The sequence below is a fragment of the Melanerpes formicivorus genome, unplaced genomic scaffold (assembly GCF_026170545.1).
Source record: "Melanerpes formicivorus ecotype bairdi unplaced genomic scaffold, bMelFor1.0.p_v2 SCAF_41, whole genome shotgun sequence".
In the NCBI taxonomy this organism is placed as follows: Eukaryota; Metazoa; Chordata; class Aves; order Piciformes; family Picidae; genus Melanerpes; species Melanerpes formicivorus.
In genome coordinates this window covers 2,921,414-2,945,015 of record NW_027142393.1, presented here as the reverse complement: position 1 = coordinate 2,945,015, position 23,602 = coordinate 2,921,414, and the positions used below count along the sequence as shown (strand labels likewise).

The 23,602-nt window shown below is 48.5% G+C and overlaps 1 protein-coding gene across 3 annotated transcripts in view; it reads right to left on the bottom strand.

The window, feature by feature from the left end:
- Positions 1-18,342, bottom strand: part of ZEB2 (zinc finger E-box binding homeobox 2) — a 120,991-nt gene extending 102,649 nt beyond the window's left edge. Inside the window, exons 1-4 of one of the 3 annotated variants that reach the window (XM_068158695.1) lie at positions 18,264-18,342; positions 18,062-18,161; positions 17,796-17,895; positions 14,870-15,007 (exon numbers count right to left, since the gene is read on the bottom strand). In XM_068158695.1, the coding sequence (XP_068014796.1) occupies positions 14,870-14,942 (73 nt within the window). In that variant the 5' untranslated portion in view covers positions 14,943-15,007; positions 17,796-17,895; positions 18,062-18,161; positions 18,264-18,342. Of the gene's footprint in view, positions 1-14,869; positions 15,008-16,589; positions 16,721-17,795; positions 17,896-18,061 lie in introns of all 3 variants that reach the window. The other 2 variants (XM_068158694.1, XM_068158696.1) reach the window with 2 other exon arrangements.
- Between the last annotated feature and the right edge of the window lie 5,260 nt (positions 18,343-23,602).

Genomic DNA, 23,602 nt, shown 5'->3' with positions numbered 1-23,602 from the left:
GGCTGGCTCCCATGCTGCCTTCCATGGGAGCATGGAGGTTGCTGCAGTTTGGAGACATCTTTGGGGGGTTCCTGGGACTTATCTGCCAGCCTGGTTGCCTTATAAATATTTGTTAAGAGGGAAGGACGTAAAGTCTACTGTTCAGTAGGTGATTTTTGTAAGACTCCAGCTACCCATACATAAAAGGGTCTATTATCTCACTGTGGAAGAGATTTACATGCGTAACTCCCATTAACTCTTATGGGACTTAGGCACGTAAATCTCTTGTGCATCTAGAGAAGAATAGACCACATAAGGTCTTGTGATCTATACTGCTAGTAGGTTTAAGTCCCTTTCATTTATAAAGCTATACAAAAATTAACCATTAAAGCTTATTCTGTGCAAGCTGTCCCCCTACATATATCACCCAGCTCTCTGTTTGAAGTACTTGATGTAAACGCATGCAGAGAAAAGGTACCGGAGCAAGCAAGCCCATTCATTTCAGTTAGTAAAACTGTCATAGTTGAAAGGAAGCAGACTAAGGGCAGGTAGAAAAATTGTCCAGGTTTCGCCCAGCAGATTCAATTTCAGATTTAGGCTCTCGACCGCACTGTTTGGAGAAGGAATACTTTCATTTTGCTGAACGCTGCCTCCTCCCCCCTCCTTCCCTCTCTCCTATCCCTACTCACAGCCCTCAAGTAAAGCACCGTGTCTTGGACCAAATAAACCAGAGTGGCTGGAGAGATACAATCTTTACACAATCAAACTAAGATGCTGCATCTACTAAGGAAAAATAAATAAATCTTTGATTTCATAAACTTGTTTAAGCTGAAATGTTCATTGGTAAGCCTGTAAAAGTGGGAACATCTGTGCTCCTGCTGGGATTTGATGTCTCACCACAAACCTTTCCATAAGCACTTTGTCTCAGATAGGAAACAAAGAGGAAAATACCTGATCCCCAGCCTCAGTTGGGCAGCTCCTTCTATCTTCACACCCTGACACACTGAGCATTCCTCCCAGCAACAAGCTGCTTCCCAGGGCTACCTCCACCATGGAAGCTGGCTAACTAATCTCTTAGCAAACACTTGCAGCAAACCTGAAGAGAGTTTGAAAAGACGACGAAGAAAGGGCGGGGGGAGAGAAAGCCAACAACAACAAAAAAAACCCAGCCCAACTTTCTACTGATAAAGCTTAAAAGAAGAGAATCAGAACCTAAACATGGCTCCATATGCTCACGTTTTCTCTTGATGAACTGCTGAGATACGATGTTGTGGCCACCTAATGCACAAATATATGTATATGGTTTAATCTTAATCCCGTTTCCTGCTCCCTTCCGCTAACCTGCTCTAACCCAGCTTGGCTTTATTTCTGCTCACCAATAGTCCTCCCACCGGGCTTACAGGTATTTGCCAAGCACTGCTTTTATCGCAGCCCCACCACTGGGATGATATGGTCCTGGAAAAGTCCATCCCACATGTCCTGCCCGCACACAGGGTAACCTCTCCTGAGGAGCTTATAGGAAAATCCACTGTTGAAATAAATAACAACTCTCACCGAGTGATCAAAGAAGAAATAAATCTTTTACCCTTATAAGACTTTTTAAAACTGAAATCCCATCTTTTTAACTGGATAACAGTTAAGAGGCTACTGGCCACCTCTTTTTTTTTTTTACTTCTATTTTTTTTCCCTTCTTTTTCTTTCCTGGGAGCTCAGTTTTAAATGTTGGCTGCATGGGTATTGGACAGACAAACGGATCTGCAGCTCTTTGGGAGCGCGAGCTTTTAAAATAAAGTTTGTGTGCGGTATATGAAAACATATTGTTTGGAATTTAAGTTCTAATATCTAGGAATAAACAGAGCATTAAATCAAGCAAAACTGTGACAAGGCCAATATGCACATGGATGATGCCAGCGAGGCATCTCCAGCCCTTTGTTCACAGCTTAACAAAACTGTGCCGTCACACCACTTTAGCTCAACAGTGCCTGTCGAATGGGCATCAGCAGATCAGCCAATGCCTGTCACACACACAGCTGAAAAACTGTTTGAAAGCAAGGCTTACTTTAGCACAAGTCTGCTAGGAAAAGTGAGAAGGATTTTTAATCATCTGGTAAAGACTGCAGATATAAATTTAGGGGGGGAGGTATATATATATACATATATTGTCAACTCTTCCCCACACAGTTTTGCTCTTTTTCACCTTTAAGGTCTCAATGGTGTTGCCTGTTCCTTGCTGTGCTGCTCCTTTCCACGCTATATAAGATTTGGAATTATTTGCAAAGAAGTGAAATACTGTCAGGGTTTGAGGGAGTGAGTGAGGGAGGATGTCACAGGGAGCAATCCTGATTTGTCCAATAATCTATTAAAAATTAATCTTCACGTCATTCTACTTGGAGCCCCCCTCCTGTGGCAGAGGATAAATGAAATAACATATTCAAGGAAATGTTTGTTTTGTTTCTAATGTAATTATCTCTGCAGATGAATGTCTCTCTGGGTTGGGGTTGGGTTTTTTGGGGTTATTTTTTGGTGGGTTGAACGAAATACATTTTCATTGGTATTAACAACCCTTTCTGTCACTCCTCTGGACAGTCGTGGTGCACAACCACAACACCGCCCTGCAAAGGCTGGCAGGAAAACCATCTTCTTTTAGCAACAGCAACTTCAGCTCAGCACTTCCCCCTTTGTTTTACACCTTTACCCCTCTTCTCAGGGGCATTTCTTACCACCATCCCCTCTCCAACTGACCTCGTCTGGGTACTGAGGTGGCCTCCTCTGCGTACCAAGGTGGGCTCTCAGTGCTCCATACCAGGTCACTGAGGGAGTCCAGGGGGTACCAGAGGCTACTGAGGAGGACTGGGGGATACTTGGGGGGACCAAGAGGGGACTGACAGATGATCTGAGGCACACCAGTGGTGACCAGGGAGAAAAGATTGAACTGAGGTGAGCCAGAGGGGGACTGAGAGGGGACCAAAAAGGACTGTGGGGACGGCAAGGGGACATTGTGGGGGTGAACCAGGGTGCGGCAGCCCCGGGTGCTGAGCCCTCTCCCCACTGCCTGCCCGCCGCTGCTGTCAGCTCGCTGCCTGCACTTTAGCTGTCTCTTTCCCAGTCCCTACCCTGTCAGTTTTCTGGCCTGCCAATTTCAACTTGAAGCTTGACTGGGCTGATTTGATGCAAATACCTCCAGGGAAAACCCTGAAACTGATGAACAGTTATGTCAAGTCGATTTTGCACCATCGGGAAAAGGTAACCTCTGCGAGAAAAAAAAACAACAAGGTTAAAGAGACAAGGGCTTTTCACGTGTAATACCACTGCTGCACATCTCGTTCACTGTTTACCATCCCTCAGAAATTGTAACTGTCAGAATTAGTCCTAATTGCAGATGCGAAAGCTGCCATTATAATAAAAACAGAGGCAGTGCAGGCATTAAATGTAGCAGCCTAATTTGTGAGACTACTGAAAAGGTAGAGTAAATGAATATTTCATTACTTTAATTACCAGGGACTACTCTTTTCTTGCTGTCTTATGATAAGTGTTGCTGTAACTAGCAACAGCAAACATCCACTAAAACATAAAGTGCAATAATAGTACTGCTGTCAGGATCGCTGCTTTAAAATACGAGCTGGGGGGCTGGGGGGGGTGGAAGGGGAAATATAATGGTTTATCTATTTCTTAGAGGTCTGCAGGAGTAGGAGATGGAAATTCGTTTAACGTCAAAAAACAAAGAGGCGAGTAAACAGGTTTTAGTCAGAGAAAATAATGGCCCGAAGGTGAGGTTTGGAGGGGGAGGGAAGTTGAGGACACACTTGAAATACTAGACCCAGGAGGAGCGGCAGGCAGCGTGGAGCCTCTTCTCTCCTCTTCCTCTCTCTTCCTTCTGGGAGCAAAGTTTGGGAACCCGTCTGGGGGCCGAGGAAGAGGAGGCGGGGGGGGAACACGACACGGCGACCTCCCGGAGCCGCCCCGCCGGCGTTTTGTCACCTCGCCCCGCGGAGTCAGCTCCGGGTGACAGCGCCTGGACCCCGGGTGCCGTGGGTATCCCGTCGTCGTCCCCCCGCCCCAAAGAGGCAGTTGACACCTCTACCGCGGGGTTGAGGAGGACGAAGCGGCTTCGCACGCCCCCGCCCAAGCGCACGGCGCCTGAGGCTGCGTTTCCAGCCCGCTCCGCGAAGGCAGGCGGGGGGAGATGCTCTTCGGGGGCGGCGGCTCCGACGCCGACCTACGAGACGGGAGCGGAGACCCTCCCCGGGAGGAACCGAGGGGGTCCCTGCCCCTCTCCGCCGCCCTACCCGGAGGTGGAGCGGAGTGTGTCTCGGGGGGAGGCAGCCGGTTGCATCCCGGCTGGGAAGGGGGCTGCTGTGGACACCCCCTCAGCTGCCTTCCGTCTGCCCGCCCCATCGGGGATGTCCTGCCCTGGACCAGCTGCTCCGGTCTGCCCGCCCCCGGGGCCGCCCCGACCCCCGCTGCCCTGCACCGAGGGGCAACTGCCTGCCCGGCCCCGCCGCTTCAACACCGGCTCCCGACAGACCCAGGGAAATTTGTCAACAATTCGCAATCACTCTGGTAATTACATTCCTGGAATCCGCAGCGAGAGATGTAAAAGATAGGAAGCTGCCTTGACTTTCCGCTTGGAATCATCGTTCCTGTTTGCAGCGACCTATTCCTCTTTTCAAGCCCTTCCTAACCATCGTCCCCCCTCCTTCCCCATCCTTCCCCGTTCCGCCTCCTACGCTTTAGGTTTTTTTTTTTTCTTCTCCTCTTTCCTCCAGAAACAGCCGTGACGAGTCGCTGTGCCTTGCTCCTGTCCTCACTCCCTGTCCGAGGAGGCAACAGCTCCCTTCTCGCCTTTGTGTGCCCATCTCCCCAACCCAACTTTCCTGTCAAAGACTCGAAAAAATATGCAAGGCTTGCACTGCCGCTGAGAAGCAGGACAAAGTTTAACTTCTCTGTTGGCAGCCGGAGAATAACTCCCAGGCAGGATTCGAGCAAAAGATCTGATTTGCTGAATTCTGCTCTTTGATTTGTATTTGTATGTTATTGCTACTGCTAAGGTTGTTGCCAACCTCAATTAGATCACAAATGAGATCAGTTTAATTCAGCTCCCAAACTGTGACCTGACCATGGTCTGAAAGTATTCAAAAACGCGTTTTAAGCCTTCCTTTGATTTCAAAAGGAATACTGCATGCTTGGTCATTCATACAAATAACATAAAACGTAATTATGGGATGATTTGGCAGATGACATTCCTGCCAAACCACGCTCCATGCCAGATACTGTAATGCTATGGCTGCTGTCCTGGTGCTTGAGAGCACAGCACCCTTGAGTAAGGTGGGAGTAATGGGGTGTGCTCGGTGGTGAGGTGTTTAAGTGCGTTTGGGGAGGCAAAGGCAACAGTAACGACCACACCACATTAACAGCCCCCCCCTCCACCTCCCCAGTTAGAAACTGCTGTATCACTTGGAAGTGGATCCGCACTATCAAATCTCCAGGAGGCTGTGACAAAGGGAGCCTGCAGCTTGACACACGGGTAACAACATAGCAAACACCTTTAATTCTGTCATGTCTCATACCCTTTGCTTTCTCACACGTTTGTGGCTGCTCTAACATTGACACCTACACTTAAAAAAAAAAAAAAAAAAAAAGAAAAGAAAAGAAAAGAAAAGAAGAATCCTTGACAAACACCCCCCCTCCCCCCCCAAAAGAAGCAATCTTAGTCAAGCTAAAAGCAGGAATACCTGTAAAGTTATCCTTATGCCCAGCAAAAATATCTAACTTATTAACTCTCTCTTCCAGTGGCTCAGAAAATAGCAGGAAGTATCTTTCTCTCCCCACCACCACCCCAAAACAACCACAAAAAATAAACCCCAAACCCCAAACCCAAGCAAACATAAAGTTCACTTTGGGGAATGTAAAGCCCTCAGAAAGCTGATGGCTTTCCTTCAAAGCCCGGAGCTGACACAAAGCCACTCGTACAGGTTTGCCGGCAAAACTTCACAACTCTTCTGCTGCTCGAGAGTAAATCCTAAATTGACCTTCCTCTCTCAGCAGTGCCCAACAAGCTTTCCTAGAGAGATCTGGGGATATGTTATATACATGGGGGTAGACATAGAGTGTGTATGCATGCACACACATATAGATAACCCCTTGCTGACAGAGGAGGAGATGCCTCGTAGCTCTTCCCGGCCTCACCTCTGATGGACTGACCCCAAAAGATTCAACAGCCACCAAGGAAAAGATGTGTCAGGCTGAGCAGTGCCACCTCCTAGTCTGTGCCCCTCTCCAAACTCCACTGCAGGCCTTGTACCTGCCGGGCCCCGGAGCTCACAAGGAGTTAAGGCTCTTTCCAGCATTACTGGGTAGGTTAATATCACAGCTGCTTGGTAAAGCATTATCCAGCACCTCACTTAACAAAAGCCTGCTTTTGCAAACAGACTCCTACTTTTCCCCAAGTGTCCAAAGGTGTTTACTGAAGTAAATCTGCCTAAATCCTCCATTGCTTGGGTCATGGGGGTGGTTAGGAGGGTGGAAGGTGTAGAGATAATCTCTTTTTGTAAATTCTGTAAATCTTCTGGGAAAAAATCAGGAATCTGTGTCACATGCTTCTGTTCAACTGGTAACATCTCGGTTAGTGTGCTCCTTAGGAGTGAAATCTGCCACAGCAGCTACAGGGAAGTAAGACATCCCTCCCCGCTCCGCATTGTTCAAACTGCTCTCCCCTCTCAAAGTTTCTTTAAGCACAATTTAATTGATTCACTGATGAGGAGGGGAAGAGGGAAAAAATACTGTCAGGATCTTAAAAGTGGATTCTGGAATTAAAAAAATATATATATATATATAAATTTATTATTAAAAAAAAAAAAAAAAGAAGAGAGAGTGAGACTTAAAAAATAAATAAATAAATAAAGTGACAGTTTGGTCAGCAGGAGATAGTGTAGCTGAAAACTTGTCACTTGAGATTTCTGCGCTACTCTGGTTATTCCAACACCAGCAACTGCATGTTACTTTTTGCTTGTTGCAAATAGAGGCAAACAACACAGGAAATTTTGACAGCTCTGCCTGAAAGGGCTTAAATACTTCTCAGTAAGCAGGATCCAGTTATAAATAAACCTTCTCTTGGTGAGAAAAAAGTGGCTATGACCAAAGACCTCACCAATATTTTTTTATTTTATTTTATTTTATTTTATTCCCCCCCCCTCCAAACTGTCTGATTAAAAGCACAGAAGAGCTTCTGAACAACAGACAAAAAGGCAGGTCTTGGGGGACACACATGCAGGGACAGGGTAGGGGGACAACCAGAAAATGCACGTGAACGTAAGTACAAAACCTGCACAAGGGAGCCCAGTGACAGAAACTTCCACAAATCTCTCGCCTTCCTCCTCCTCCTCCTCCTCCTCCATGTGCTTTTGCTGAGTTGCTGTTTTTCCCCAGCGGTTTGGGGCAGGCCGGGCTGGTCGCCAGCCTGGGGACACCCCCGCCACCAAGCCACCATACAGCCCACTCAGCCCACTGCATCGCCCTGGCGCTCTTGCCCTGCCAACCACAGCAACATCCAGCCGGACCCTCCCCACACAATTAGAAAATACACTAAAAACCTGATATTTCAACTGGGGAAAAGGCAATTTTTCACCCTTAATCTGCTCGCCGGTGGCGGCCAAGCTTGCCTCAACCCCCAGCCACCCCCTTGCTCCCCAAGGTCATGGTGAGTAAACAATAATAGTAATTAAAACAAAATAATAGGCAGCAGTCAAGAGCTGAGAGTACACACACCTGACCCTAACTATAACAGACTTCTCAGAGTAGAATTTGATCCCTCTCTGACACTTTCTACCTCAAGTGTTAGAGCGAGTGGCCATGAATAGTACAGGCATGCCATCTTGTAACACTATCTGCCTGTCAGAAGAGCCAAGGCTGGGTAGAGCAGGATCTATATAAGGCTTGTAACTAGGGGAAGCCCAACAAACAGCTACAAACACCTAAGTTATTTTACTCAGCCTCCACCCTTCTGCCTTTTTTTTTTTTTCTTCCCTTCTTCTCACTCTTTTTTTTTTTTTTTTTTTTCCTTTTCATCTTGGCTTTCTGTTGCAGAATGCAAATGTAGCCTGCCGGCGGTGAATGGGCTGAATTGTGATTAAGAAGAAGAAGAGCTCCTTTCTTTGTTCTCCCCTCAGGGGATGTTTACTGGGAGAGACACAGCGGATCAGATATGAAAGGCATTCAGGTCAGCATTGATGTGAGCGAAAGTGAAATCATACCTAAGGCATTCAAAAGACCGCCGTGTCAGGGGTTCAGCTAACGGTGCATCTACTGTGTCTTCCCTGTTAGGCACACACACACACACATACACACACACACACAAAAGGGGGGGAAAAAAAAAGAGAAAAGATTTCTCCACAAACAGGCTTTTTTTTTTTGTTGTTGTTGTTTTTTAAATTACCACCAAAAAATGATATGGAAAAGAAGAAGAGGAAAAACAAAAGTTTTCCCTGGCTTTACCACTCGAGCAGAAGCTACAGGACTCAGAGCTGCGTTTCCTTCTGGACCACGGATGGAACAGGTCAACTTGTATTAAATGTAGCTGTTGGGATCAGCATCGTTTTTAGGGGGAAATGATCTAGGCTGCAATGTGAGCTGTTATTTTTAGGTGTGCCTATACATTCCATCCCTACTTCTATATGTGACACACGCGTAAGTGTATATGCACAGATACATCTATCTCTCTATATGAGCTTCACCAAGCTGCTTGCCTGATTTATTCCAGCACAAACCACAAGCAATCGTTTCTTGCCTCCCTCAGAAGCAACTTCAATGCTAAAAGGCAGTGTTGGCATATCAAACCAGCACAGCACACCTTAAAAAAAAAGAAAGAAAGAAAGAAAAAAAAGAAGAAGAAAGTAATCTTTTCTTAACTTGGAAACTCCTGGAAACACTTTGCTGAGAGCTTGCAGCGCAGGAGGACGGCAACCACAGGCATAAGAAGTTGGTACACAGCTATTCAAGTTACACTGCTGCAAGGAAAAGTCTAGGCAGTGTCGATTTGTTCATTAAAAAAACGCTTGATGAAGAAATATTTGGATCTTACTTTGTGGGTTTGGGTTTTGGGGTTTTGTTTTTTTCCCTCTTTAAGTTTATACCTCTCACAGCTTAGATAGTCTCTCAATAGACTTTCCAAGTGGTTAGCTGACGCTGTTGGCATGAACAGAGATGGGTAAAATATAGGGGGAAAATCGCAAATTACAGTGAAGCATACAAAGAGTTAGGAGGTGGCTGCATTTCCAGGGGATGGAATGAAAATGAAGACGACAAATCACTTGGAAAAGAAAAAGCCTAAAAAAATGTAAAGGACAGGGCTGCGTGTCATCTACAACAACCATCCCCACTATGTTGAATTTGTTTCCACCTTCAGAACGTTAGTTAAAAGATACTGTCTGCCTAATGCTCACATCTGCTTTAATGGTGACGTTTAATTCTGAAATATTTTCAACCAGTGTTTCTGCATCACAGATTTCTCTCCTTTTTCTCCATACTCTAAAAAGACAACTAAAGAGCAATCAAAAAGGTGTCTGACTTGGCCATTCAGACAATTGCACCCTTGTGGGAATGCTGGAATGAATGGTACAGTGGACACCCCAGCACTATTGACGTTATAAACATGTAAATGAAACACATTAGGGCAGACAATCAATTGTCTGTGAGCACTGCAAACCTGCACTCCCTTTCTATGTGACAGGCACAAAATAGTGTCTACCTTGGGAAGCCATGGTCCTGGAGAAAAAAAGGACAAAGAGTTCTCTTTCAGAGAGGAGAAAATGCACCTTAAAAGCGCTGGGATAATGCAGATGCCAAAAACTGTTGTTAGGCGAAGAATTTCCTATTTCTTGGAATGAATGTGGGGCTGCTCTAAAAGAATCAACACCCTTCTTCCCACTCTAAAGGCAGAGACACATTTTTCTGGGGGAATATTACCAGCCTGTCCTGAGAGCTAGCAGCTCAGCCTTCCATATATTTTTCCCTACCTTGGGCACTTGGCTATGTGTAATTATCGATAATTAACATGTAATGGTTTCCCTTTTTTTCCTTTTCTTTCTTTTTTTTTTTTTCCTTTTTCAAATATGCCTTTTCTAGGCATCAAATCTATTTTCCCACAGCGATTAGAAATGCCCCAAAAAGTTTCCTTGCGTGTGACAAGCAACAAAGACAGTGAGCGTTGAACACTCGCAAATGGTGAACAGTAAATCAGGCATTAATCTCCAAATTTGCTGCATTTCTGTAAACTCAGAATGCAATGAATAGATCAGGCTTGACACTGAAAACAGCCTCCTCTGCTCCATGTCACAGCTTAGCTTGGACATGGATCTGCACCGAGAAAATGTAGCTAAGGTGATCATTACACCCTGGTCACTCACATGCATTTACTGCATTAATTTTTAATACCTCTCTCCAGGTGCTTTTCTGGAGGGAACACATGTGCCTCCCTCCCCAGCCAACAACTCTCGAAGGAATCTCCTCGCAACGGATTCCTAGCCCTGCAGAGGTCCCCGGGAACAGGAGCGCTCCCAGATGCCCGCTCTGCCTTGTGCCACCTGAATTTCACAAAAAGCAGCTTTCCTCCTCACACTCAAGCCTCAGTCTAGCTACCTCCAAACTTCTCCAGGCAGGGAAGACAAGCCTCACTTCCCACTCACTACAGGCAGCAGGCTTGGCTTTTTTTTTTCTTTTTCCTTCCCCCTTCCCCCCCTCCCCCCCCCCCCCCCTTTTTTTTTTTTTTTTTTCAAGTGGGAAGTGAAGGAGGTTTTTCCCCCTTCCCCAGCATCCTCGCAAGGAGAGTGGGTGGGTATCTTTTTGGGGAAGGCTCTGAGCAAGTCAAACCGTGTATTGCTTGTTTGGGCTGTGTTCTCCTTCCGAGCAGACGCCTTGAAAGCATTGAACTTTCTCCCTTTTCATTTACGACTGGAAGGGAGGTGGCAAAGGAATCAAAGTGAGATGTTCACTGAAACTTTTGGGGTAAATTAGACCCAACTTTCCCACCTCCTCCTTCTCCTTCTTCCTGAGGATTTATTATTTTTTTTTAATGGTTACTATTTTTGAGAGGGGGGAGAGGAAAGGGGGGGGTGGGGGGGGGGGAAGGGAAATTAATAAACTCAAACCCAAACATCCAACAAACGCCAAACCACAACAAGGAGAGAGGCAGAGCAGGGCACCCAGCCGGACGGACAGCGCTGCCTGCCCTGGCCCCCGCTTCGCACCACTCCGCACCTCTCCGCTCCTCTCTCCACACCGGCGCAACGGCCGCCAGAGAAACCCACGCCTCCGCGGGGCGCCCGTGCGGAAAAGGGGGCTCTCTGCCCTCGCCCTCTCCTTCTTCTCCTGCTCCTCCTCTCCTTCCTCCTCCTCCTCCTCTGCCGCGACTTCTCTCCCGAGTGAAAGTACCGCGAAGTGAGTCAGGCGCTGGGAATCATCTGACTGAACTTCCCGGAGCTCCGCCGCATTCCTGGGCTGCCGCACCGCGCACCTCCCGTTCCCCCCCCGTCCCCCCCCCCCCCCCGCCCCCAACCAGCCGCTTTCGGGGTCCTCTCCTTCCCACCCTCCGTCTTAACCCCTACCCCGCACACACACACCGGGGGGCCTCACCCCTCACTGATTTTCATATGGCCTCTCTGAGATCCATCCCCCCCCCTTCTTCCCCAGCACACCTCTCCTTTACACCCAGCAGCTCTATCAACCCACTTATCTTGGAAAATCCCGAGCTTTCGACCCTATTTAGCTCCGGCGTAATTTTATCCAGCCCCGGGATGCAATCCCGAGCCTTGTCCATCCTCGCAGGGACACGCACCCAGGCGTGGAGCCCACTCAGGCATTAGTTGGGTTATTCTGTTTTGTCCCCGTCTGTAATTTGTATGTGGTTGCGCTCACACTCCCCTCAGCTTCCTTGCTGACCATCTATTTGATATTTTCTTCAAATCTCTATTTATTTCTCAGTGGCTTGTAAATTTTATTTTGGCTTCTGCTGCTTTTCCAAGGAATTTCTGTCTGATTTCGATAAGCATCACCGTTTCTGCTGTTATCAGCAAAGACACAAGCTCAGAAGTGACATCTTTTCCACGAATCCAGGAAAGAAGAAAAATCCACTCAGTCCAGATAAATCCTGGGTAATTCCCAGTGGGAAAGGCATTGGATGCATGCTTGTCGAGAAGGAGAAAATGAAAAAACAAACCCACAACCCAACCCGAACCTACCCTCTCCCATCTACCTGCTCCTCAGAACCAGGATATTTCTTACTCAGAAATGAATGAAACGAGCGAATTATGGAGCACAAAGAGGAAAGACTGGACAGAGAGAAAGTAGGGAATTAATTTCCCCCTTATTTCTTGGCCACAGCAATACACTGAAGGGAGAAGTTACACCTTGGTGTAACCAGCGCACACACTTGCAATGCAGTCTGCAGGATCTTTAAGTGGTTACCTTAAAAAAAATCGCAATTAAACTTTCGGCTCCCAAGTGTGTGGTGCCTTCCCAAGTTAGTGCAGCTCCCTGCAAACACACTTTTTTTTCATGGAAGCAACAAGAATCTCTGGTAACCTCCCTCTCCACCCCCCGCCCCCAGACCCATACATGTCTCCCAAAGACCAGGCTGCAAAGAGCAGCGTGGACAGGCTGCAGCCCTGGTGTCCTGGGCAAACACAAGCGTCCAGCTCTTTATTTTTTTGGGGTGCTGGGATGGTTTGCTTTTTGTTTTGTGGTTTGGTGGGTTTTTTTCTGCGACTCAAATCGTGTTGAGAAAATATGAAACCCGTAGACGCATCACTCATCACAGAGCATGTGATGGGTTTAACACGCTAAACTAATAATCTTGTATGAAAAAAGCAAGGAGGCTGAAGAAGAATAAACCCCCCTCAAACACTCAGAATATTCTTTACTGCAAAAGAGCACTTCTGGATGCGTTGCTTTAAATCTCATTCTTTTTTTCTCTCAAAAATGACTGTTTAACATAAGAAAAAAGGCTACTTGACACAAAGCTTTTGTTATCCAGTTGATCAGCAACGTGCTTTAGATACTTGTAAGGGGAAAAAAGCCCCACAACAGACATTGATTTTAGAAAATCAATAACCAACATTTAATAAAAAGAACAGAGGAAACACAAGAGAGGAGAGGGAAACATTACGTGTAATTTTAATGTCTACTAAATTACCCAGAGATGAGGGGAAGGGGAGGTCTCCTCTGCGAGGACCACCTTAAATAATGACAGACACAAGAGTAAAGGGTGGCGGTGGAGGCGGGGGGGGTAGCGGCGGGGGGAAAGAGACTTTAAAAAAAGATAACAAGGAACGGATCCTTGGGAAGCTGCTCGGAATATATTATTTTAGTTGGGGTTTTGCTGCTTTTTTTTTTTCCCCCTCTATTTTTTTTTTCCCTTTGGTAATACTAAGCCAAGCAAATAGATCAAAGACAACACAAAGGGAAAAGCCAGTGTAACATAACGAACAGTTTCTGACTAAAATTCCTCTATCACTCCCCCATATGGCTCGACGCCTCCACCACAACAAGAAAAAGACACACACACACACTCACAACCTAGAGAGAAGGAAGGGGGGGGGGGGGGGGGGGGGGGGGGGCGACGGGACAGGATCATTTGTTTCTAATCAACATTCTCTTGTCTTTGTGGGGCTTTTTTGTTGTTGTTTTGTGCGTGTGTGTGTCCCCCCTTTCCTCCTTCATCACCCCCTACACCCCCCTTCTCCCACCTCTCCACTTAAATGAAGTAGCTGAGCTATAAGAGCATGGGTTCAGGTTCACACAAATATCTTCCTTCCTGCAGCTCCTCGGGAAGAAAGTTGTTTGAAAGTGGGGCCGGGATGGCCAGGCGAGGGGCTGCGGGTGGGAAGGGGGAGGCCGGCGGGGGGGTGGCGGAGGTGGGGTAGAGGGAGAGACCATCAGCCGGAGGAGAAAGGAAGAAACTAAGGGAGGGACGGGGAGAGACGGAGAAAGAGAGACCCACAAGCAGTGAAAGCTGCCAAATGTGAAATCAGCCCAGAACACCGCGTCCCACTGAGCCCCGGCCCTACGCGCCCGGCGGAGACCGGGGGAGAGGGCAGCTGTGGACAATTGGGCACCCAGCTCATTAGTATTATTAATTATTAGGGAGGAGGAAGTTTCATTTTCGAGTCCCTAACAATAAAAAAAGAAGAGAGAGAGAGTCCCTAACTCAGTGCCAGCCTGCCTCGGGGTTCTCACGCTGCCGGTTTTTTTTCCCAGGGCCGGCAGCCGGTTGCCCTCCCGCCGCCCGCCCTACTCCGCGCCTCTCCGCGCCGCTCCGCGGTTCCCACCGCCCAGCTCTGCGCTTCTCTGTACTCCCCGACCCTGACAGCGCCTAAACAACCCGGCAAACGGCGGGGCGAACCTGGCCACCCCCCCCCCTTTTTACCTCCCTTCCACCCCGCCGCTCCACCAGACTTGGGGCATCGACCCTCCTGCTCCGCGCCCGCGCAACAAACTTTGGGGCGCGGCGGCTGCGCGCTGCTTCCCCCCTCCCTCCTTATACACACACACACAGAGAGGAGCGGGGTATTCCTCACACACACACACACACACACACACACACCCCTTCCTGAGCGCTCCGGCGCCCCTCGGCCGCGCAGTCCCCGCGGGACGGCCCCACTACCGCGGAGGGCGGCGAACCCCGGGCGGGCTCCGCTACCGCCGCCAGTGCCGCCGCCTCTGCTGCTGCTGCCGCCGCCTGGCCCCGTGTCCGTCCTATCCCGTCCGTCCCCCGGCTCCCGCTCGCTCGCTCCCTCCCTTCCCTCCTCTTCCCCTTCCCCGTCCTGCGACCAGTTCCCCCCCACCCCATCAGCGCGGCGGAACCGGCCCGAAAAAAAGTTTGCTTAAGGGGTCGTCTTACCGTTTTTCCTCCGGGGGTTGGCTTGTTTTCGCCTCTTACACCTGGGGCCATCCGCCATGATCTGCTGCTTCATTGATAAGAGTGGATCAGATGGCAGTTCGCATGGGCTCGACTCCCTGATTCAGCAGCACGCAGGCTCTATGTAACAACCAAGCACAGCGACAGTGTGGGCATCGGGATATCCCATTTAAACGCAGGGCGCCAACGGGGACCCCAATTTACACCCGAAAAAGAACCCATCCACGCAACACGGCGAGGGGATTGCCGTGCCGGGGTGGGGTGTGTGTGTGTCTGTGTAAAAGGGGGGGTGGGGGTAGGGGGGGGAGAGGTGGGACGCAGACAGAGCGGGCTTCCCCCCCTCTTTCCCCAGCCGGGTTGATTTCTTATTTATTTATTTATTTATTTATATTTGGTCTCCCCCCCTCTCTCTATCTCTCTCTGTGTGTCTCTGCCTGAGCGTGTGTGTGTGTCTGTGTGTGTGTGTGTCTGTGTGTGTCCCTCCCTGTGTGTGTATTGCACCAGCAAAAGCAGATCAGAGAGAGAGACAAGAATTACATCTCAAATGAGTCATAACTCATGACCGTATGAGGGAATGCACAGCTTTTACAGTAGGCTGTTTGACTCAATGCTAGGCGGACCATTTCCTCCGAAAAGTACTTTAATTTGACATTACAACTTCTTTTCACAACCTCCTTCTGCCTCTATTTCTTTTTCTTTCATTTTTTTCTGTCTTTGCCCCCCTCCAAAGTGCACTCCACCGAAGTGATAAGAGGAAACATGGCTCTCCCCCTCTCCTTTTGGGGTAAAGCACAGCACCGAGACCTCCCCCTCCCCCTAACACCGAGGAGTGTAATTATAAACCTCTGTCATCTTTTTAGTCAGTTTGACAATATTCAGGGTTTCCCCTGCCCCTGACTTAAACAAAGCTTCAGAGTGTCATTTATTTTCTTTTCCCCCCACTCCTTCACAGAAAGAAACAGATATCAAAACTACCACTGTCAGAGTTTTCAGCCTTTCAGTTGGGTTTGTTTTTGTTGTTGTTGTTTTGATTATGATTATTATTATTTAAATTTAAACTTGTAAACTTTTGGCCCTACTGTGTCTGTGTGCCTGTGCTCAGACTGTGCAGGAAGCTCTATCTGTCAAAGGGAGAGAGGCAGGAGCGCTGGGCTTTGCTGCAAGAACCGCTCCTGAAAGTCCACCTCGAAGAAGATGCTGTAGCTTTAAAGATGCTTTGACTTGAGGATTAGTTTAAACAGGGGGCTATAAAAGATGTAACAGATGCAAACTGTAAAACAAGGGCAATTAACCCTTGCTCTCCTGAGCAGGATCCCCTCCTCTCCTTCGCATCTATTGTCTTCTGCACTGGGAGTTTTATACAAAACCTACAAAATTATTACCTGCCTCAACAATTTAAATTATTATTACTATTTTGCAGCAAAGTGAGGCTCTTTTTTTCCCCCCCTATTTTTTTCCCTCCTTTGATTTCTTTTCCCCCTTCTCCTTGTGTCTTTTCACTTTGCTGGAGCTTCACACCAGGACTGAGCAGTGAAGTGTGTTGCTGCTAGGTCGTTTTTATTCTGCCTGAACTCTCCTTCTCAGACGTTTGCGGTTATAAAACCTGCTAAGCGTTAAATAAAATAAAATAAAATGAATCTGCGAGCAGGTAAGAGGATGGGAATAGCGAGAGAGTGTGTGCGGGGTCAGGGTGTTTACTCACACTCTCATGCCTGGGGTTCCGCCTGGCCAGGGTGAATTGGTGGCTCTGTGGACGTGGATGGATGTGGCTGAGGAAGGAAGAGGCTGAGAAATGTGCTGGAAACTTTAGGGTTTGCCAGTTCATTCTCGATCCTAGAGTGGGCAATAGTGGCATCACCGCAACAGAAGATGTAGCGGGGAGGGGAAGATAGGAACCGAGGCAAGCCGGGACCCTCAGCCTGCCTCGGCAATTGGCGTTTTAATGCAAAACGACCAATGGTGAATTGTTTTAAATGCGTTTCAATTGCCTTCCCTGAGCTCTTCAGCCTCCCGCAAAAAGTTGTCAGTGGTTTTAAACCTGCAGATCTCGACAACAGTTTCCTGTTCAGAGCTAGACCGGCTAGGTTTTAAAAATATATATACATTTTATTTTGCTTTTTGGCAAACGACTTTTAAGTTCCAGTCAGTACTTTCACTTCTTGCTTTAGGATCCCAGAAGCTAAGGTGTTGCTTCACCCAGCTTCACAAAATAAAATAAAGAAATGAAACTAACTAAGCAGACAATACTGCAAACTTTCTGTTTGGGGAAACACATCCTTTTGCCGGGGAGCCCTGCCCGGGGCTGGGGCTCCAGCGGTGCCCGGCTGGGCTGACTCTGCAGGCTCAGGGTGTGCAAAGCATTAACAGGTACCTGCAAACTTTCCGAGCTCAGATGTGAAATCTGAAATAAAAAGAGCAGGAGGTGGGCAGGGGGGATGTTTGGGTTTGTTGCTTGGTTGGGTCTTCTCCTTTTTTGTTTTTTTTTTGCATTTTATTTTATTTTACTTTATTTTCAGGAAGTCAAAGTCCTTTCCTAGTACTAAAACTTTTGGTGCTGCGTTGTAAAAGATACCTCCCGTACCTGGCTGACAGGTAGTGGAGAGTAGGGATGGTGGTGGTGGCACAGCCGTGAGCGCCCCGAAATTGCTCACCCCTTCCCTGAGCTGTAGAGAGGTGACTTCAGGTTTCGGTTAAAAAAAAAAATAAAATAGAGGAAAAAGGGAGATTTTCCGCCCCAACTAGAAACAAGCCAATGTTTAAAAATTCAAGTATAATCGAAATTAAATAAACCCGCTAGTGCCTGAGGTGGTGTGAGAAAAAGAGGAGGGGGGGGGGAGGCTGGAGGGGGGGGGGGGTGGTGGTGTTGAATAAAAAAAGGAGAGAAAATGGAATTAAATTCCGAACCTACCTGCGAAGTCTTGTTTGTAGTTTTGGCCAGAGACGGTGAGAAGAAAAAGCATGAAGAAGCCGCGAAGTAGAGGAGAAAAGGTGAAGGGAAGATGCAGCTCCTGGAGAAATTGTGGTGTGTTTTTTTTTTTTTTTAAAAAAAAAAAAAAGGAGGAAAAAAAAAAAAAAAAAAGCAAAAAGCGCCTTGCAAAGAGTTGTCGGAAGGACCGTTATTCCTGCTGGGCAGGTTAGGACTGATCTCTTTCTGCCACTCCAGGAAACACAAACCTGGGGACGGACTGACGTGTTACGCCTCTTCTAATGACATTTTTTTCTTTTTCTTTTCTGTCGGAGCGAGAGGAGAGACCCTGGAACACACGCCACCTATCTTTGTGGGGAGGGATAATTGAAGAGCACCAAACGTGAGCATCATGTGGAAACGTGATCGCCAAGTTTCTCTCTCTGGGAAAGGATCTGGGATAGATTATACCTTGAAAGTCTCCGCCAAACGCTTTAGCGGCAGAAATGCGATTCCGCCGCCCGCCCGCCCGCCCCGAGCCCGCCCCCCGCTCCGCGCTTCTCCGCGCCCCTCCGCCTTCACCCTGCGGAAACTCAACGCGTCCCGGCGCAGCATCCCCTGTGGTGTGTTCCCCCATCCCTTGGGGGCTTCATCCCCTATCCCCCTCCCCAACCCCCACCTCCCCCGCCTGCATCCTCTGCTTCCCCCACCACCCCTCTGCACCCCTATTTCCACCCCCCCTTGTATGCATCTTCTGTCGTTCTACCCCCCACCCCGGGCTGCATGTCTTGCCCCCCCGCACCCCTACCACGCTGCATCCCCATCCCTCCCCCAGGCAGGATCCTCCACCCCCAGGCGAAATCTGTGCCGGGCCCCCCTGCGTCCCCGTCCCCCCCTCCCCCCCCCCCCCGGTCCCCCCCCAGCAGGATCCTGCCGGATCCCCTGCCCCCGGCTGGATCCCTGCCGGTCCCAGTGTCCCCCCCCCTCCTTCCCCCCTCCGCCTCTCCTCCTCCTCCATCCCCGGGCGGGATCCCTGTCGTCGTCGTAGCCCCCCCCCCGCCCCTCCAGCGGGATCCCCCCCGCCTTGCCCGCCCGCGGAGCCGGCTGGGGGCCGCATCCTGAGCCCGTACCGTGCCGATTCCCAGCCCCTCTCGGAGCTGCAGCGGAGGGGAAAACTTACCCTAACATCAATGCCTAGAAACTAAACTGTTCGGGCACTGCAAATAAGCTCCTGGCTGACTCCTGCTCGTTTTGGTGCTGTTTTATTTTTATCTTGAACGCGTTTCTTTTGGGGCATGTTTGGGGTTGTTCCCCCCCCCCCCCCCCCCCGCCCTTCCATTTCAGCACTCGTCCAGGTTATTTGAATAGTCAGCTAAATTTGATGAAAAAAAAAACCCACCCCAAGCCCAAACCAACACAAACCACCCCAACCCAACGTGCTGAGATCTTACAGCCTATCTGTTGTGTTCACAGATACGGATCAGGGGTGAGACGGGCTCTTCCTGGCTCTGCTCCCCCTTGGAAGTAGCTGGATGGGCAGAGACAGGGAGGGTGAGTAACGCGTGGGACCAAACTTCGGGGAGGTTACAAGTTTTTCACCTTTTCCAAGTATTAAAATTAAAATAAAATTGCATAGAAAAAAAAAAAAGAAAGAAGAAGAGAAGGGAAAAAAAAAAAAAAAGAAAGAAAAAAAACCCAACCCCAAGCCAGACTCCACCTTTGCACTGAAGGGATTGGTTATGCAAATATGGAAGGGGTTTCCTGGCAAATACAGCTTTCTACTGTATGGTTAATTAAATCATCACTCAAAAGCCTTCCAATGTGACGCTTCTGTCGTAATCCAATCAGGTTACGTAGGTCCTAAACAAGAAAGATATTTTCCACATCTGGAAGTCAGCAATTTAGCAAGTACTGCACATTATTAACCAATTCAGAGCTCGCTTCCCAGGGGGATTTTAATATTATTTTTATTTTTAATTTTTTTTTAAAATTGAAGTTTAAGTGTTCTTAACCAGCGCTCTGCTACTCTCTTAATCAAAAAAGCTGGGTTTACGCTGCCCGTAACTAAGAAGTAATACCGAAGTAAGTCGAGGCAGCCTGAGCTGGAGATGCTGAGCGAAGGAGCTGATCCGCGCAGCCTGAGCCTTCATCCAACTCCCAGCCACAAGCGTTTCTTCCTCGGGAGAAAAAAAGAGCTCCAAATAGTCGCGGCGTAAAGATTAAACTCCACGTCTTGCCTACTCTCAGGGTCTTTCCCCAAGGTAAACGTGGAGCTGCCCTGAGAGCTGTGGGAAAGAGCTGCGGAACAGTTTCCTTCCCGTGACAAGAGTTAAATCTATTACAGCACTTTTTTTTCCTTTTTTTTTTTTTTTTTTTTCTCTTTACTCCCCCCCCCCCCCCCCCTTCCCTTTCCCCTCCTGAAGAAAAGCGAAACAAATGGTACACTGCTCCGACACTGTACTTTTACTTACACTAAGCTAAGATAAACTGCTCTTGAACTGGGCGTTGAGTGGGTGCCTAAACGAGGGCTTGCAACGCCAGCAACAAGGCACCAGCCATCGCTCTCCAAACCGCTCCTGATCAGAGAACACCTTTCTGATCGTTAAACATCTCGAAGGAAGGAAGGGGACCCCCACCTCGCCCTCCTCCCCCCTGCAGTTTATCTTTTCAGCCCATCAGAGCCACCGAGGTTTTCTTTTCTTTCTTCTATTTTTTTTTTTATCCTTGGTCATCTGCTAGTGAAATTTACCCAACCACTTAGACTGGGTGCCCCTGGGTGATGCTGGCGAGAAGCTGGGCAAGGCAGGGGGGTCCGGGGCACGGTGAGGGGGCACTCTAAACCCCCTCATCTGCAGAGGGGGATGTTGGAGAAATAGCCCCCCAAAATACTTCCCTCTTCTGGTGTCCCTACTCCAACCTCAAACTGCAGGAGGATGGGAAAGAGAGGAAGGGGGAGGCAGTTTGCGCGCCACTTGAGCGCTGCTTGTGCGCTTCTTGCGCCCTGTCTAGCTTGGAGGGGGGTGTGAGGGGGGTGTGCTCCAAGGCTGCCAGCCACGGAGCGGCTTAAAGCAAATCTGCCTCCAGACCTGGCGGGCTGCAGCCGCTGAAATCCGTCATTATGCAGAGGTGGGAGCAAGGTCCTCTTGTGTTGTTAATTTTTACTTTTATTTTGATTTACAGTGATTCTCCTACCCCCCTGCCATGAGTGAGCTTGGCTTTGCTAGAAGTTTTGTTGCCCCCATTCACTGAGTGCTAAGATTACTTTCTTTCAGGGTGTGGGACCGGTCCCTGCCTAAGTATACCTGTAAACACAGAGATATACATCAGGCAGGCAAAGTGATGATGTCTTAATGAAATATACAGCGTGGTGCAAATATCTTGAAATCAGATTTGAGGATTATTAATTTGAATTAGATCCTCTCAGATCCAGAAGACACTGCCCATAAATCAAGGGCAGCCTGGAAATTCCTTAAAGAGCTAAACTGAATTTCGATGCATTCGATAAAAAGAAAGAAAAAAAGGAAAGAAAAACCACCACGAAAAGGAAGGTGAACGCTCTTTACTGACTTGCTCAGTTTTCAGCCACCCACCTTTTATATCAGCAAAAGGGAAAACCAAAACCCAACCAACAAGTCCCCAAAAGAAATGAATCCCGTTGCAAACACCTTACATATTGGCCATACATTTCCAGATTACAAAACCAGGGGGATGGATCAGAGATTAAGAGAAACTGCAGCCTAACCTGCAATAAGCTGGAGTGCCGTCGATGTTGTATCATTAAAATATATCTGTATCTGCAGCTACACCACATAAAACAAACCCTCAGACCGTGTGATGATGCTCAAGGGCTTTAAGGAACATGTTGGTATTGTCAGATAATCCCTATTCATAATTTTGCAGGCTGTTCCTGCAGCCCTCAATCTCCCAGTGTCTCCCGCTCTGAAGTGCCTCAGCAGGGCTTGCATCGGAGCGATAAACTGCTCTGATCTTCGCAGGAGTGGCATGACACCCAACCTTAGGAGATGTTGTTTTAATGTGGGGTGTGTGGGGGTGGGTTTTTAAGGTTTTCTTTTTTTTATATATAATTTTTTTGGACACTGGATGTAAACATTTAGCAATCGGCTAAGCCCTTCTGAGATGGAATTTAACCTTAATCCAGGCGATGATTTCCTGCCCGGCTCTGAACTAATAACGGGCGTGCAGCTTCTTTAGGAGATGGAAATAATGACAGCCTATAGATCCTGCCTTTATTGGGGTGGTGCTGGCAGCCCTGCTCCCAGCCCCTCCACCGTCAGCATCCCCACGCAGAGCCTTTGCCTTGCTCTATTTTAAACTTTGGCAAATACCTTCCCCACCCCTTTCCCCAGCCCCATCAGTTTGAAACCAAACAGACCCAAAATATCCTCACAAACCCCAGCTCTCCACTTGTGTAAGAAACTTGGTGCTGGGGCTTGGAGATGTTTAAAGGGCAGCTCTCCAGGCACAGCCTTTACTCCTTTCCTCAAGTTTTTCTGGGTGGAAAGGTGAGATGGATGCAGCCAGGTGGTCCTGGTGGAAAACTGCCCAAGTGGTGCCACATGGGATGCTGGCTGCCTCCTTCTTCTCAGTGAATTTCCCTTTGTCCACCAGACCCCCATTGCAGTGGAGACAACCCTCACGGAGATAAGCCCTTGGAGATAACCTCATGTCCCTCCATCCCTGTGTGAGGCTGTAGGGCCGGTCAAGGGGAAAGCCTGCTACTGGAGGGGCCTTATTACCATAAGAAAGGTGCTGTGCAGGGAGATACTCCCACCCTAGACTCTGCCAGGACACTGGAGTTTGATGGGCAGGGAAGGGGACCAGCCACCAAAAAGGGGGTTGCAGGGCACAGGCCTTGGGGGACCTTGGCCTACTGCTGTGAGCTTCTGCCATTGTGGCTTTGTGGGAGACCAGGTGCTGGTGGGGTGATTCACAGCCTGATTTATTTCAGTGTGTTTGCTTTTTCCCAGTGCAAGATGAGTAATGGGGAGCACATTTTCATTCCCCCCCACCCTCCACATGGAAGGAGGAAAATTAGAGGGATAGCAGCAAAGATGCTCTAGCTGATAGGTTTTGACTAATACATTTTAATGGCTGGTGAAGAGCAGAGTTTTAACACTTTTGAAAACACCTCAGCAGCTCTGAGCCTTTTACTGGGAATCCTTCATAGTCAGGGTTCCCCAGTGCTTTCCCCAAAGTGTGGAACCCTTCCCTCATTAGGGATTACACATCCCCATGAAGGGGCCCCGGATGAGATGTGCCCACTTGGAGCCAAGCCTGGGGAGAGCATCTTTCCCTGCAGCCCTCCTCCCCTGTGGGTACCAGCTGCTTCTCATGCCCACATCTCTGAGGTGCAGAAGCTGCCCTCGCCTGGGAAAAAACTGGGATACTGCAAGAACTCTCCTCCCCAAACTACACAAAGGAACCTACACTCTAGGGGATATTTTTTATGCAGTCACCTGTGGTGGTAGAAGATAAAACAAGCTGGAATAATTTTTCTGAGTGGGGAAGGCCCCATGTGGCCCCAAGATGAGGCTGGATGCTTTTGCTCCATACAGGTGTCCCGATAAACTGAGATCTGGAGAGCAAAGCCTCTATTATTATTTTTTTCCTTTCCATATCCACACGGAGGAGAGAGCATGGAGAAGAGGAAGAAAGGGTCAGGGAATGACTCTTTCCCCCAGCCACTGAGGAGGTATTTGGGAAGAAACCTTTTGAATCAACATACCCAAAGTTTTTGAGTTCCTTTGTGGAAAACGCATGTAGGGATAGGATACGAGCCAAAAGCAGGG